The 13,854-nt window shown below is 47.8% G+C and overlaps 1 protein-coding gene and 1 long non-coding RNA gene across 9 annotated transcripts; one reads left to right on the top strand and one right to left on the bottom strand.

The window, feature by feature from the left end:
• Positions 1-121: 121 nt before the first annotated feature.
• On the bottom strand, positions 122-11,941 carry col1a1b (collagen, type I, alpha 1b). 8 transcript variants are annotated; one of them, XM_037278633.1, is made up of 51 exons: positions 11,705-11,941; positions 10,435-10,623; positions 9,453-9,472; positions 9,281-9,316; positions 8,820-8,912; positions 8,625-8,696; positions 8,480-8,524; positions 8,346-8,399; positions 8,204-8,257; positions 8,068-8,121; positions 7,932-7,985; positions 7,806-7,859; positions 7,686-7,730; positions 7,547-7,600; positions 7,413-7,457; positions 7,280-7,333; positions 6,821-6,919; positions 6,687-6,731; positions 6,502-6,600; positions 6,370-6,423; positions 6,173-6,280; positions 6,005-6,058; positions 5,819-5,917; positions 5,688-5,741; positions 5,513-5,611; positions 5,373-5,426; positions 5,234-5,287; positions 5,098-5,151; positions 4,951-5,004; positions 4,815-4,859; positions 4,633-4,731; positions 4,222-4,329; positions 4,035-4,142; positions 3,839-3,892; positions 3,687-3,740; positions 3,496-3,603; positions 3,349-3,402; positions 3,221-3,274; positions 2,983-3,144; positions 2,792-2,899; positions 2,601-2,708; positions 2,439-2,492; positions 2,241-2,348; positions 2,102-2,155; positions 1,909-2,016; positions 1,732-1,785; positions 1,529-1,636; positions 1,173-1,455; positions 904-1,094; positions 578-820; positions 122-488 (listed from the first exon to the last, which is right to left on the bottom strand). In XM_037278633.1, the coding sequence occupies exons 1-51, from the start codon at positions 11,784-11,786 to the stop codon at positions 342-344; spliced, it is 4,344 nt and encodes a 1,447-aa protein (XP_037134528.1). In that variant the 5' UTR covers positions 11,787-11,941; the 3' UTR covers positions 122-341. The 8 variants fall into 8 exon arrangements, with proteins under 8 accessions (XP_037134528.1, XP_037134529.1, XP_037134531.1 ...); XM_037278634.1 differs by lacking the exon at positions 4,035-4,142; XM_037278636.1 differs by lacking the exons at positions 2,792-2,899; positions 2,983-3,144.
• Positions 6,842-7,398, top strand: LOC119138766. The gene is made up of 2 exons (XR_005101223.1): positions 6,842-6,958; positions 7,179-7,398. It is a non-coding gene; the product is annotated as an uncharacterized LOC119138766 (long non-coding RNA).
• Positions 11,942-13,854: the final 1,913 nt, after the last annotated feature.

Here is a 13,854-nt window from a genome sequence, read left to right as displayed (position 1 = left end):
AAAAGTCACCTGTATTTCATTGCGATAATTTTTTCTTAAACTCCAAGGGAGACATTTTACACAAGTAAATATGTTCTTGTTGCCGTTGTAAACGAACCGATTTGTTCTAATTTGTTTCTCGTTTTTTTTAAAGTGTCCTTGTGGAGTGGCAGTCCAGAAACGATTGGAAAGAAACAAAAAAAAAAAAAAATCATTGTCTTCAGTGGAGTGGTTTTAAGCGTGTGGACCGATGGTGGCCGAATGAGTTTTGAATGCAAAAGAAATAGGGTTTTTAGAGATGACTGCTAGAAAAAAAACAACAATGTCATGTCCATATTTCTTCCTTTTTTTTCCTCTCCTTTTTACAAGAAGCAAACTGGGCCAACTTCAACGCCAAATTCCTGATCAGGGGCACCAACATCCATAGGAGCAATGTCAATGATTGGCAGGCGGGATGTTTTTGATGTCTTGTAGTCAATGACTGTCTTGCCCCATGAGCCAGTGTGTGACTGTGGACGGAAAAAAACAGGGGGACAAAAAGGCTCAGAAACATCACGTTCACATTTCGCCATTGGAAATCTGTAACGCCGGGGCTTACCGTGCAACCGTCCTCGCTGACGCTGTATGTGAAGCGGCTGTTGCCCTCGGCTCTGATCTCCACGTCGTTGGAGCCCTGGAGCAGCAGGGCCTTCTTGAGGTTGCCGGAGGCTGAGTCCATGTAGGCAATGCTGTTCTTGCAGTGGTATGTGATGTTCTGAGAGGCCTGGTTGGCCATCAGACGCATGAAGGTCATCTGGATGCTGACATCCTCGGCATCAGCTCCATCGGTGCCATACTGGAACTGTGTGGAGGTCATAGAAGATATTGTCATCAACACGGTCTGAGCTTGCCTGTGCTTGTCCAAAAGAATCCATCTTGTCTTACCTGGAATCCACCGGTCATGGACTCGCTGAACCAGACGTGCTTCTTATCTTTGGGGTTTCTGCTCATGTACCAGTTCTTCATGGGCACGGTGGACTGGCTGGGAGAGACGCAAGTCTCGCCGGTCTCCATGTTGCAGTGAACCTTGATGGCGTCCATAGGGGAGCCCTGGTTGGGGTCCACCCAGTAGGTGCCTGAAGGAGATGAATCATTTGTAAGACCACGATTGAGTGCACAAGATCATTTTAGGGAGGTTCTGGATGCCCACTCACCGCTCTGCCACTCGGGATGGCACATCCTCAGGTCACGGCACATGCGGGCGGGGCTCTTCTGGGTGCCGTCGGGGCTGTTCAGCTTCTCGATTCTCTTGGTCAGAGACTCCAGGGTGGTGTCGACCTCCATGTCACGATCGCGGAGAACACTGGGGTCGTCAGCGCGGTAATGGCCAGCGCGGTAGGGATCGGGTCCCTTCTCCTGAAGAGGCTGGCTGATGAAGTCGAATCCGCCACCGGGAGCACCAGGGGGTCCGGGAAGTCCGGGAGGTCCGGGAGGACCCTAGAAAACATAACAGGAGCTTAGAAATCTCTCAGCTTCAAGGAGAAAGATCAAGCATGTGAAAGAAACTTACATGAGGTCCCATTTCTCCATTGCGACCACGAGGTCCGGGAGGTCCGATGGGTCCGGGCATACCGTTCATGCCATCCTTACCGTGGGTGCCGGAAGATCCAGCAGGTCCCTATGGAGCAAAAAAAAAAAAAAAAACATGATGAAGAAATCTCCCGAAAGCCACCGTACAAGACTACCACACTTTTCAGGACGGATTGTACTCACTCTTGGTCCAGCGGATCCAGAGGCTCCAGCGGGTCCTCTCTCTCCAGAAGTTCCCTGGAGTCAGAAGAAGCCGCCATGAGCATGCAAAGAGAATCTCATCCCTCAAGAAATGATCACAGACTGAGCCAAGCCTTCTCGCCAGGAGTCTTGTGATGGATGCACGGAAATGGTACTCACAGCAGGTCCGGGCATACCCTGCATGCCAGTGAATCCTCTGTGTCCTTTGTGGCCTCTCTCTCCAGCCTCACCAGCCTCTCCTCTGTCTCCCTTGCCTCCGGCGGGTCCCTTTACGACAAAAAGTCAAACGGAGGTGTGAAGCTGATTTACCATTTCCGGTCCGCACGAACAAAAAAGGGAATGAGGAACCTACAGCAGGACCACGGGCACCGGCAGGGCCAGAAGGACCAGAAGGACCAGCGGGACCCTAGCAATGAGGAATGGAAATGTCAACGCACTGGAAAATTAGAGGACGGCGAGATTGTCAATATTTCAGTAAAGGTGACACGTACAGCCTCTCCACGATCGCCAGACTTGCCAGAGGGGCCAACAGCTCCGGGGGCACCGGGAGCACCAGGAGGTCCTGGGGGTCCGGCCAAGCCAGACTCGCCACGGTCTCCCTATAGAAAGCACATTCAGTCAGACAACTCTGCAAATGACAATCTGTTTTACAATGTTTTGAAAAGTACATTTAAAAATAGATTGCTAACCTTAGCGCCAGCAGGTCCATCGCGACCAGGTGCACCATCGTGTCCTTGAGCGCCCTGTGAAGAATTGGTCGTATGTTATTTGACAAAGTAGACAAACTACCTAGCTTATAAATAGCAAAGTGATCAGAATTGAATTGGGAGCAAGTAAACAGCAGCTCATACCTCACGACCAGCCTCTCCGGGAGCACCAGAGAGTCCGGGGGCTCCAGCGGGTCCAGGGGGTCCACGGGCACCAACAGGTCCGCCAGGTCCTTGCTTTCCAGGCTCACCCTGAATCAAAACATTTGGAGTGATGAGAAACGGTGTACATTTTAAAATGATCCGAGTTCAGTGATCTTTTGAGGAACACTTACAGCAGGTCCAGGAAGACCAGTGAAACCAGCCTCTCCACGCAGTCCAGGGCGACCTACAATACCACGCTGTCCACCAATACCTTGGGGTCCGGGAATACCGCCGGCACCCTGCAAAGAAGGACACGCTGGGTCAGTTCGAGCCGACAAAGAACAGGCCATTTTTAAAAAGTGAATAAAGTGCATCTACTTACAGGGGCACCATCGGAGCCAGGGGATCCTCTCTCTCCGGAAGGTCCAGCAAGACCAACAGCACCAGGCTCACCAGGGCGACCGGCGGGACCAGTCTCACCACGAGCTCCCCTTTGGCCATCTTTGCCAACGGGGCCACCGGGTCCAGGGGGTCCAGCAACGCCCTGCAGAGACACACCGTGAGGTCATATCGTTGCTGATGCGACAGGTGTTCAGAGCCAAACGGTGAGAAGCACTTACAGCGGGGCCAGCGGGGCCAACTCTGCCAGCGGGTCCAGGGAAACCAGTAGCACCCTGCACAACAACACAGAAAGTGAAACATGGAACTGAAAGCAAGTCCAGCACACAAAGCCTATCGAGACACTTACAGGAGCTCCAGCACCACCACGAGCACCCTTGGCACCAGGAGGACCAGCAAGTCCCTGTGAACACATGCATTTGAAGGTGAGACTGGAGGCACACTTTCACAATGAAGACTAGGTGTGAATTTCCACGTGATTAAACAGTAACCCCACCTGGGGGCCAGCGGGTCCAACAGGTCCACCGGGACCAGGAGCACCAGCATCTCCCTTGGGGCCAGTAGCACCAGTCTCTCCCTTGGCACCAGGCTGACCGTCAGCACCCTAAAATTGGAAGGAAAAAAAATCATCAGTTAAAAACTCATGGCCATCCTTAAATTATGGTTTGGATAAAGAGAGGTGCTTACAGGGGGTCCGGCAAATCCAGCAGGTCCAGCTGGGCCACCCTCTCCACGCTCACCCTGAAGGTATGAAAAATCATGAGAATACATATCTGTATGGACTGAAGACGCAAATCATAAAATGTATCTGGTTTTTGAATGATTGGCAAAAAACTTACGGGGGAACCGCGAGAGCCGGTAGGTCCAACAGCTCCAACTGGGCCAGGCTCACCCTAAAACCACATGCAAAAGAAATCAGCTTGACCGTAAAAAAAAAAAAAGAATTCGTTTGTACTGTTGACTTGCACTAGCTATCTATCCTTGGATGTGGCAGAGAAGACCACCATCTGGGCAATCCGAATAAAGCGATCTTACCTTCTCACCCTGAGCACCAGGAGGTCCAGGGGGTCCGATAGGTCCGGTCATGCCGCGCATGCCATCTTTGCCGAGGGCACCCTCACCTCCCTTGGCACCAACCTCACCCTGAGAAGTAAAAAAATCATCTTGTTGGTGTTCATGTGGACTGACGGCACAATTGGGAAAGAGGTGAAGCGATTCTTACTCTCTCTCCCTTGGCTCCAGGCTGGCCAGAAGCTCCACGCTCGCCAGGCATTCCCTGCATACCGGGGCTTCCGAGGGCACCATTGGCACCAGCTGCACCAGTCTCTCCCTGCACACAGAAACAGAAGCATTGTCAATTTGTTGCAGAGGCTGGCAATTGAATTGAAACCAACAGTATCTCATCAAATGTACAAGTCCTAACTCAGAACTGTTTTGATTTCTCTTAACCAGCTGGAAAGATCATCAGGGTAAAGCAAGGTAAGAAAATAAATATTGCCTGGCATCTAATTGCACTTGAGTTTTAATGTTTGAGTAAAGAGTAATAATCTGCGTGTGACAGAATTGAAAACTAAAACGACACCGTTTAGAACCCTCGCGGACACCCTCATCTACAAAGGTCTCTCCAATTTACCTTAGCTCCATCGTTACCAGCAGGGCCAGGGGAACCACGGGGTCCAGTTGGTCCTCCGACACCAGGAGCACCACGCTCACCAGGGAAACCTCTATCGCCCTGATTGAAAGAAAGAAAGATGGATCGAGATTAGTCAGGAGCCAATGACGTTGAAGGAACCGGCTGATTTCCAGGATACTCACTCTGGGTCCGCTTGGGCCAGAAGGTCCAGCCTCACCAGCAACACCCTAATCAAAGAAGGACAGGGTTAACAACCAACACGGTTGTTGACAAAGTATTGTGATGTAAGTATAATGTGATAATCATTCTCATTCTTACCTGCTCACCAGGCTTGCCAGTCTCACCAGTAGCACCTTGGGGTCCGGGAAGACCCTGTTTAAGGAAGAGAAGCAGAATATCAACACTTGCTACCAGAAATGTTGCAACCAGAGATCACAGTTTATACGGTGATGTCCTCAAACTCACCTGGAATCCGGAAGGTCCAGCAGGACCACCCTCTCCCTTCTCTCCAGCAGGTCCCTGAGGAACACCAGGTGATCAGAGACCTCACTGCCTGTCTTTGTGTTTTTACAACGCGACATGAAATTGTTTTGATACTTACGGCAGGGCCGGAGGGGCCAGGAGCACCAGCATCACCATCTTTGCCAGGGGCACCCTGAGAAGAATAGAAAAGTCCGTCTGATTTTGCGTGGATGAAGATCAACGCACAATCTGACCTCAAATCAAATAATAGCACTTACGACACCGCCCATATCGCCAGCGGGTCCCTTCTCACCAGGCTTGCCGTTCTCACCCTAATCAAATGAAAAAGAGCGTGAGCAAAACGATGGCCGCAAACCAACTGGACTTTGAGGACAATAATGTTCAGTGTTGCACTCACAGCAACTCCCTTGGGTCCGGGGAATCCCATAACTCCAGGCTGTCCTCTGGGTCCAGTGGCGCCAGCGGGTCCGGAGCGGCCATCTTGTCCAGCGGGACCCTAAAAGATTAGATACCAAGTTGAGCATGGTTTCCAACGTGGGCTCAAGGCGTCTGCTGAACAAATTTGAACTTACAGCAGGTCCAACTTTGCCGTCAGCGCCAGTGCTTCCGGGGCTACCAGTCATACCCTGTGAAAAGATTCGCCGTGTTTGGACCTCATCTATGCTAAAATGTTGGACGAAAAGTAATACAGAGCAGTACTCACCTTAGATCCAGGTGCGCCAGGAGCGCCAGGAGCTCCGGACTCACCAGTTGATCCCTGAGGTCCGGCGGGGCCGGTGGCACCACGCTCACCAGGGGCTCCCTATCACATCGAAGAAGGTTCAAAGGAAAGACTTAATGGAGCAATACAAAGATGGGAGCCAAAGATGGGGGTCAGCCACTAACTCACCTTGCCACCAACACCTCCATCAGCTCCAGGGAAACCACGGGCACCAGGGGCACCCTAGGAGAACAAGAAGATAACATTACTGTCTGCTTGAAGTTTCGCTGGCACAAATAAGGGTTCATCAAATATTTGGTCATATTAAAAAAAAAAAAAAAAAAAAGGAAGACATACACGCTCTCCAGGAGGTCCACGGGGTCCACCAGCACCAGTTTCTCCACGAGCTCCTCTTTTGCCCTCCTCACCAGATGGGCCAGCAAGTCCCTGAATTCCAGCTGGGCCCTAAAGAAGAATGCATCAGGCATGTTTTGTTATTGTATCATATCATTTGAAGGGTGATGATAAGTTCACGTTTGTTTACTGAAACTTACAGTCTCTCCCTTGGCACCAGGCTCTCCCTTGGGACCAGAAACACCTGGGTCGCCCTAATGACAAAAAACACAAACGGTAAATCTCATATGCCGGTCAAAACAAAAAACCATGATCGTTTGTGGTCTACTCACATTGTTACCCTTGGGACCAGGAGCACCAACGGTACCCTGACCTCCAGCGGGACCACGAGCACCGGGGAAACCGGGAGCACCAGCAATACCAGCGGGGCCCTGTGGAATAGAGAGAGCAGACGTCACAACTGGGTCCCCATCTGAACGTGAGTGTACCAAATGGATTTTGTGAATGTCATACTTACAGTGGCACCCTTGGCACCGGGAACACCATCAGTTCCTGGAGCACCCTATGGAAGCAGCACCAACACCACAGTTATTTTTTTCTTCAATACATGTGAAATGTAAATGCCAATGTAGAAGAGTGGCCTAAACTCACAGCAGCTCCGGCAGCTCCAGCGGGTCCTGGATTACCAGGCTCACCACGAGCTCCCTGGGCTCCCTCAGCTCCACGAGATCCTTGGGGACCAGTCTCTCCCTGAGCAGAGAAAGAACACGGAGTTATGTCATATTTCACGTAAGTCATGCATTCTAATCATGTTAAATAGAAATCCATCCAACCGCAGGCTGAACAAAAGTGTTTGTTTCCTTGAACCTTGATGTTAGCGTTCTTTCATGCTAACGACAAACTGGTGGATGTTAATCTGTGCCATCTAGTGGCAACAAAGAACCTGCTAAGACCCTTTCTATTTTGAAGTTGGTTTATTCTTTGATAAATTGCTGCTTTCATATTGAAGATTTGAATTTCGATGGAAGATTAGGTTTCAGACGAGAACTCATCATAGGACATGAAGACCGAAACTGCAAATCATGAAACGTCCTCTTTTGGGTGATTTACCTTCAAACCAGCGCCGCCAGGGAATCCAGGGGGTCCAGCAGGTCCAGTGGATCCCTAAAATATGAAGACAGGATGTTAGCAGACAATTCTAAAAGAGACAGTGGACCTGCAAGTGAAAAAGACAAATACTCACAGGGGGTCCAGCAGGGCCAGCATTGCCATCGTTACCACGAGCACCCTGCATTGGAAGTTTTCAAATCCGAGTCAAATCAAAGAGTCGATACCAACTTTGGTCAAAACGTGTCGAAAGGAGCTAGCAGCGCTTACAGCAGGGCCAGCAGGTCCGGGACGGCCTCTCTCACCGGGGAGACCGCGAGCACCCTGGAGAATGAAAACAACATATTAGGCTTTGTCCGCTCAATGTATTGAATGTAATCTGATTGATGGAGGGGAGACAAAAACTCACCATGCTTCCGGGGATACCGTTCTCACCAGCGGCACCAGACTCTCCCTGTAGACAGAGACAGAGATGGTTTCACACGGCTCAGCAAATCGGGAGGCTCCATCCTCGCATCCTTCCACTCACCTTAGGTCCGGAAGGTCCGCCATCTCCCTTAGCTCCATCCAAACCGCTGAAACCCTGCAATCAAATTCAACATTTTAACATCAACATGATGAGGTGGACACTCCTAACCGTATCCTCTCAACTTACTCTGTGTCCCTTGATGCCAGGAAGTCCGGGGGTTCCGGGGAATCCACGGCTACCCTGCAGCAGGAGGAAGTTGTCAACCAAGAACTTTGGTCACCTGATCTTTGCCCCTGTTCCCACTGGGGGATGGATGACTTACCTGCATGCCAGAGGCTCCACGCTCACCAGGGCGTCCAGCTTTGCCAGCCTCACCCTACCGATACACAGGGGACATGGTTGGTACACGTGTTGTGTTGAGGACAACTAAAAGATGAGCATTTGAATCAACTCCTTACATCGTCTCCATTCTTTCCAGGTGGGCCAAGAGGACCACGAGCACCCATGGGGCCCTGCAGCACAAAGTGACGATGACATTGAAGCGTAAATGGCGACAGCAGGTCGGGGTGAGTGCTGAAAGCAAGCTTGAGGGATACTCACAGAAGCTCCGGGCTCACCGGGCTCTCCTGGGGGACCAGTGAAACCTTGAGGACCCTGGTGGACAACAAATCCAGAAGATTAACCAAACAACATCCACAATGAAGAAGCATGTCAAAGACTCGAGGTATACTCACAGCAGGTCCGGGAGGTCCGGCAGGACCGCGAGGACCCATTGGACCCTGTTGATGAAGGTGAGTGAAAAGTCAGTACAAGCATTGAGACGCATGGTGTATCCTGATTTAGCTTAAGCGTAGGTGTCTTGATGAACAGCCATCATACCATGGGGCCGGGCATTTGTGGGCCGCCGCTGGACTTGGTGTGATCGCCAGAGCTCATTTGAGGAGAGAAGTTCTGTCAAGGGAGGAAGAGATAACAAATTAGCTGCTGGGCTTTGAAGGTATAACACCAACATTGCATGAATAACAATTCATGTTCAGGATTCATTTAATGCGACTGTATTTGAATCCAACGTACTCCGCCAAGGCCAGGGGGGCCAGGGGGACCAGGTGGGCCGGGAAGTCCAGGCTGTCCGGGAATTCCATCATTTCCAGGATAACCCATGGGACCCTAGAAAGATATCAGGAAAAGTATATTTACTTTACCATAATATATATATTTAATGCAGTTTAGTCAAAGATGTAAATATGTGCAACTGAAACCTCTTTTGAAAACCTTCAACTGACAAGTTGCTGTGCTACCACTGAAAAAAGTCATTGCCTTTGAACTTTTAATGCTCCTGTGAACTCCTGACCTGAATCCCATAGCCACGATGACATCATCCCATAGAGTATTGCACATTAATAGGCTTTCATTTTTGCCATTTGAACGGCAACCGAAATGGGCCAAAGTGGTTTATGATAGATGTTGACAACCAGATTGAATAATATTATGACACAATAATTAGAAAGAATAATCAACATATTTGCATAACTTACCACATCTCCCTTGGGGCCAACGTCTCCCTTGATTCCCTACAAACATCCAAAAAAATAAAAGAGTGAGACTATGTGGACATGTGCTACACATGCAAAAGCTAATCAGTAAACATCTGCATTTTCAGGAAACATGCATTGATATTGATGAAGGGTCAATAAAAGGTAGCAGTACCTCTCGAGGATCCACGGGTCCTAAGGAAGGAGAAGGAATAATATAATGTTACATAATGTCCACATGATACGTTTTAGGACTATGCAACAAGGTTCAAACTTGGCTTTTGAAGCTAGTAATTAGCGTTTCAAAGCTACACAATTATAGCTGATGGTAGCATTTTATAGCAATATACAGAAATATGATGTGTAGGAATAATTAGGACATTTTAAATCATCAATTGACAGGAATGGAAGCCACGTAGCATAGCTTCTTGGGCCTAGTTTTCTGACCATGCAGCTAAAATTCCAGTTTGGACATTAAAATTTTGAAATTTAAAAAAACAAATGTGCCCAAATAGAAGACAAAAAGAGGCGGTCATATTATAAAAGTGCAGAAGTACCATATAAAATGTTAGCTCCTTATATATGACTTGATAATAGGCTTGATGGCATTTTGATTTATTGACTAATTTATTGTTTGCAAACTTTGTTGTCGGTCGGTGTATCATTCCCAATCTGTTTTTGTTAGTTTGACTTATTACAAACAATTTCATATCCATATGTTCCTCTTTTGCGTACTTTGGTATCGGCCGGTTTATTGTTTAAGATATTAGTTGTACTGTTTATCATTTGCAAAATCCGTTTAAGTATAGTAAAGTATAATTCATTGCAGTATTTACAGTATTTAGTTGTTTAGTAAATAATGTTTGCAAACTTTCTGTATATCGTTTGTGTACACTGATGACGTAGCGTCCGCCAAATTGGAAAAAAAAATCTACCATTTTTCGGGAGGGCTGAAGAAAGTGATATTTGCCAAATTTACAAGCTAAGCGTACATAAATCCAAAGCAATTCCTAAGAAAATCCCCAAGGGGCGTGCAAGGTCGACGTCCATTTTGTTAGGCCGCTCGCACAAATGCTCAGACCCCAACTTGTCGCCACAAAAAAAAGTAATGGTATTGAGGCCGAGGAGGGCCGAGGGTACGGAGGGAGAATTCGTACCGTCGGGGCAGATGGGGCAGCATTCTCCCTCTGGGATGATGGGGTCGGCACAGTCGGTAGTATCTTCGCAGATGACCTCGTCGCACATCACTGTGCCGCTGTCGCAAACACAGATCTGGCACGGCTCTGGTTTCCACACATCCTTGTCGTTGTACAACTGTCCATCTAGTGTGCAGCTGCCAAATGTGCCTGAGCGATAACAACGTGTTGGTCAAACACTCTCCCACAGAAAAGCACCAAATTAAGCCTTGAATGTTCATTTCAATACATTCATAATTACAGGATTCAATTCTTAGTTGCTATGTGTGGGGCCTTCAACCCTTTTAATACTTTCAACATGCAGAATCAATAAAGGCAGGTAACAGAACTTTTCACAAATATTTCACATTTAAGCCTCAAATTTGTATCATTTGTGATAAAAAGGGGAAAAAATTAACTAGCAGTGGGGTTTCATACATTACAAACGGCAAGTGGACCCTTATTTTACTCTTGGTGGGCGTTTGAGGACTTTAATTAGGGAAAGACGTGACAGTACCAGATTTGACCACTAGGAAGTGCTGTTTCCCCACAAAAGAACGCCCTCCTCCTACTCTGTGATTAATTGACGCGCCTACGTCACACCTCAGCAATTTTTCCATTGTCTCCCCTCCTTCCACCCAGCTTTTTCCAAACTGTACGACTTGTGAAGAATTTACACCAGATTCAGTTTTTCGCTCTACATTTAAAATCTACCTGTCTTGGAGAAAAAAAATCACAGCCAATTTTAATGCAAGTTTGAATCCAAATTTACTATGAGGGTGGTCTTCAACGTATACAATAAAGGAGCAGAGTAAGGATGCTCCTTTGGTAGAATTTAGTGAATCTTTGCAGAAGTGATCATAATTTAGGACGTTTATCCGAGTTTGGCGACTTTCTCCCAAACTGACAACATTTCGTGCAAAGTTAGGTTTTACTCCTAAACTGACCAAAGTAAGACCTGTCCTTAAAATAAAAAGTGTCTTTTTCTCTTGGAGGCCCCTCTGAACCTAAACATGTGTCAGAGAGAGGAGATGCAGCTGCACTCCCTTAGGAGGACGCTTACTGAGCGTGTATGTGCACGCCAAGGAAAAAAAAAAAAAACCCCACACAATCCACTCCTGCTCAAACGGACCTCCAAGAGAACCCCAAAAAGGCGTCCGTATCGTTCATCGTCCCTTTCCAAGGCTCTGTCCAATCCTGATAGGGGACCCACCGTGAAAACAAAATATCGATATTATAGAGGGATACTTACTATCATCCTCGCCTTGACCTCTCACCACCAGCACAGCAACGCTGAGCAAAAGCGCTAACCGAATATCCACAAAGCTGAACATGTCTAAATATTAGACATGTAGATTCTTTGCGATAGGGGGGGTCCTTTTTCCGTCTCCTCAAATGCCACTCATACACGGTAGGGTCCGGTCTGTGTGTGTAACTCCAATCCAGACCCCAGCAGAAACTCCCTACTGCTTCAACAAATCACTTAGCGGGGTTTTTATATGCCCCGAGCTTTTTTGGGGAGGTCCTCAAGAGCGCGCACCCTCCTTCCAGCGTGTGCCGGGGGGGCGGGAAGAGGGCTGGTCGCTGTCTTTAAACATGTCCCACGCAGGCGAAAAAAAGTTGGTGCGCGATGATGGTGAGGATCATTGACACACTTGAGGCGTTTGAAGAAAGGTCGCTTCCTCGCTTTGGGGTTTACTGATTTGGATGTGAAAGTCAAAGTCATCGCTTTGCAGTTTTAGTATAAAACGTGTCAACCAAAAATATGGATCACCATCCATTGCCCATTAAATCCAATGAAACCACCCAATTATGCTTTGTGTAGGTAGGCATCCTGCATTCGTCCATATTAAAGTGATTCTATAAAACACACAGCGGGACGTTGAAAACGCGCACACGTTCATGTTAAAAGTGCAGCTCGAGAAGACGTAAGGCAGAAAGGAGAGAGAAGAAAAAAGCTGGCAGGCCCACAAAGCAGCCAGCCTGCTTACAATGTGGACACGTTGCAGCTTCTACACGCTGGCCCAGTCTGACCTCTCATTTCACTCTCTCTCTCTCTCTCTCTCTCCTTTTTTAGAGAGAAGAGGAAGGAGAAGAAGAAGTCTGGGATCAATAAAAGATGTGAACGTGAGGCCTTATCATTATCAAACACACCTTGGACTTTTCTGTTCATAGCATGACTCTTTGGAGTATTGTCATTAGAAATTTTAGCAGTCGTGGTTGGAATGGCAGCAATAATAATCATCGTCACAAAAGTGATACTGATAGTATAGCAGAGTCACTTAAACTAGTTGTGGTAACTAGTTGTTTTAGTTTACGGCTAGCAGTCGTGCTAGCAGTACTGGTTGGTGGTGCTGTACTGGTAGTTGTGGTCGTACAGTAGAGATAGTCGGAGTAGTAGTACTAGTTATAGTACTAGTTAGATGGAGTCAAACGCGTGACATTGGAGTGTTGGGAAGAAAGGAAAAAAAAAAGTTCCACGAGGGAACCGGAGCTCTGTGTTTAAATAGAACTTGTAATTTTCTGCTCTGCGCCTCAGAATGGAGGCTGGCTGGTTCACTCTAACAGATAGTTTTGTGGCCTTTTTTCTTTTTTCTTTTCCACCCGTTTGGGCGGAAGCTCATTCTGATCTGCAGAATATTGCAGGCAAAGTGATGGCATGCTTCAGGTTGGTGTATTTGGATTTGAGAGAGGGAGGTCTGTGCCACTGTGGGAGTGATTACATTCATGACCAATCAAAGCACGGTTTGGCATGGTTTCAAGTTGAACGATTCCCAAAACTCACAGAAAGACGAAAGAAGTTCACCACCTGCTCAAATCAATCAGCAGTGGGGGAACATGAATAATAACAAGTTTAAAGGCTTGCTAGCAAGTGACAGAAAAAGAGCAGGCTTGACATTCCCAGCAAGCCTGTAAATTGCAGCGTTCACGTGTTCCTACTTGTATCTTGGGGTTAAGCCCCTCCCATGCCTCACTTACCTTCCTATACACTATTTATATTCACAAGAAGACTGTGGACATTTAAAAAGAAGTCTTTAATATCTCTTCTCAGTTACTGCTCCTTTATTGACTTCCATCTCAAATTTCCCAGCTTGGACCATTTCTACCATGGAGCTCATTTAATGAGGTTCTTGCACACCAAACTCAACCAAGCGCACCTTCATGGTTGCCGATTGCCTTTTTTTTTTTTCTCACGACGTCTCGGTCTGCTTTTCTTTTACTGTCTGGCTGCGTTCTCCATCCCAGCCCCCATCGGATCCATCGTTCCCTCCCTCTCGCTCTCTCTCCCCCTCACTCTCTGGTGCTCTCCCTTCCATCCTTCCTTCCCTCCCTCCCTCCCTCCCTCTTCCCCACCTCCACAGACATCCAGTCAGACAGCCCAGATGGAAAATCTGACTGAAT

Source organism: Syngnathus acus, chromosome 19 (assembly GCF_901709675.1).
Source record: "Syngnathus acus chromosome 19, fSynAcu1.2, whole genome shotgun sequence".
Lineage (NCBI taxonomy): Eukaryota > Metazoa > Chordata > Actinopteri > Syngnathiformes > Syngnathidae > Syngnathus > Syngnathus acus.
The sequence above is the reverse complement of the archived record's forward strand: the minus strand, read 5'-3'. Positions and strand labels throughout refer to the sequence as shown.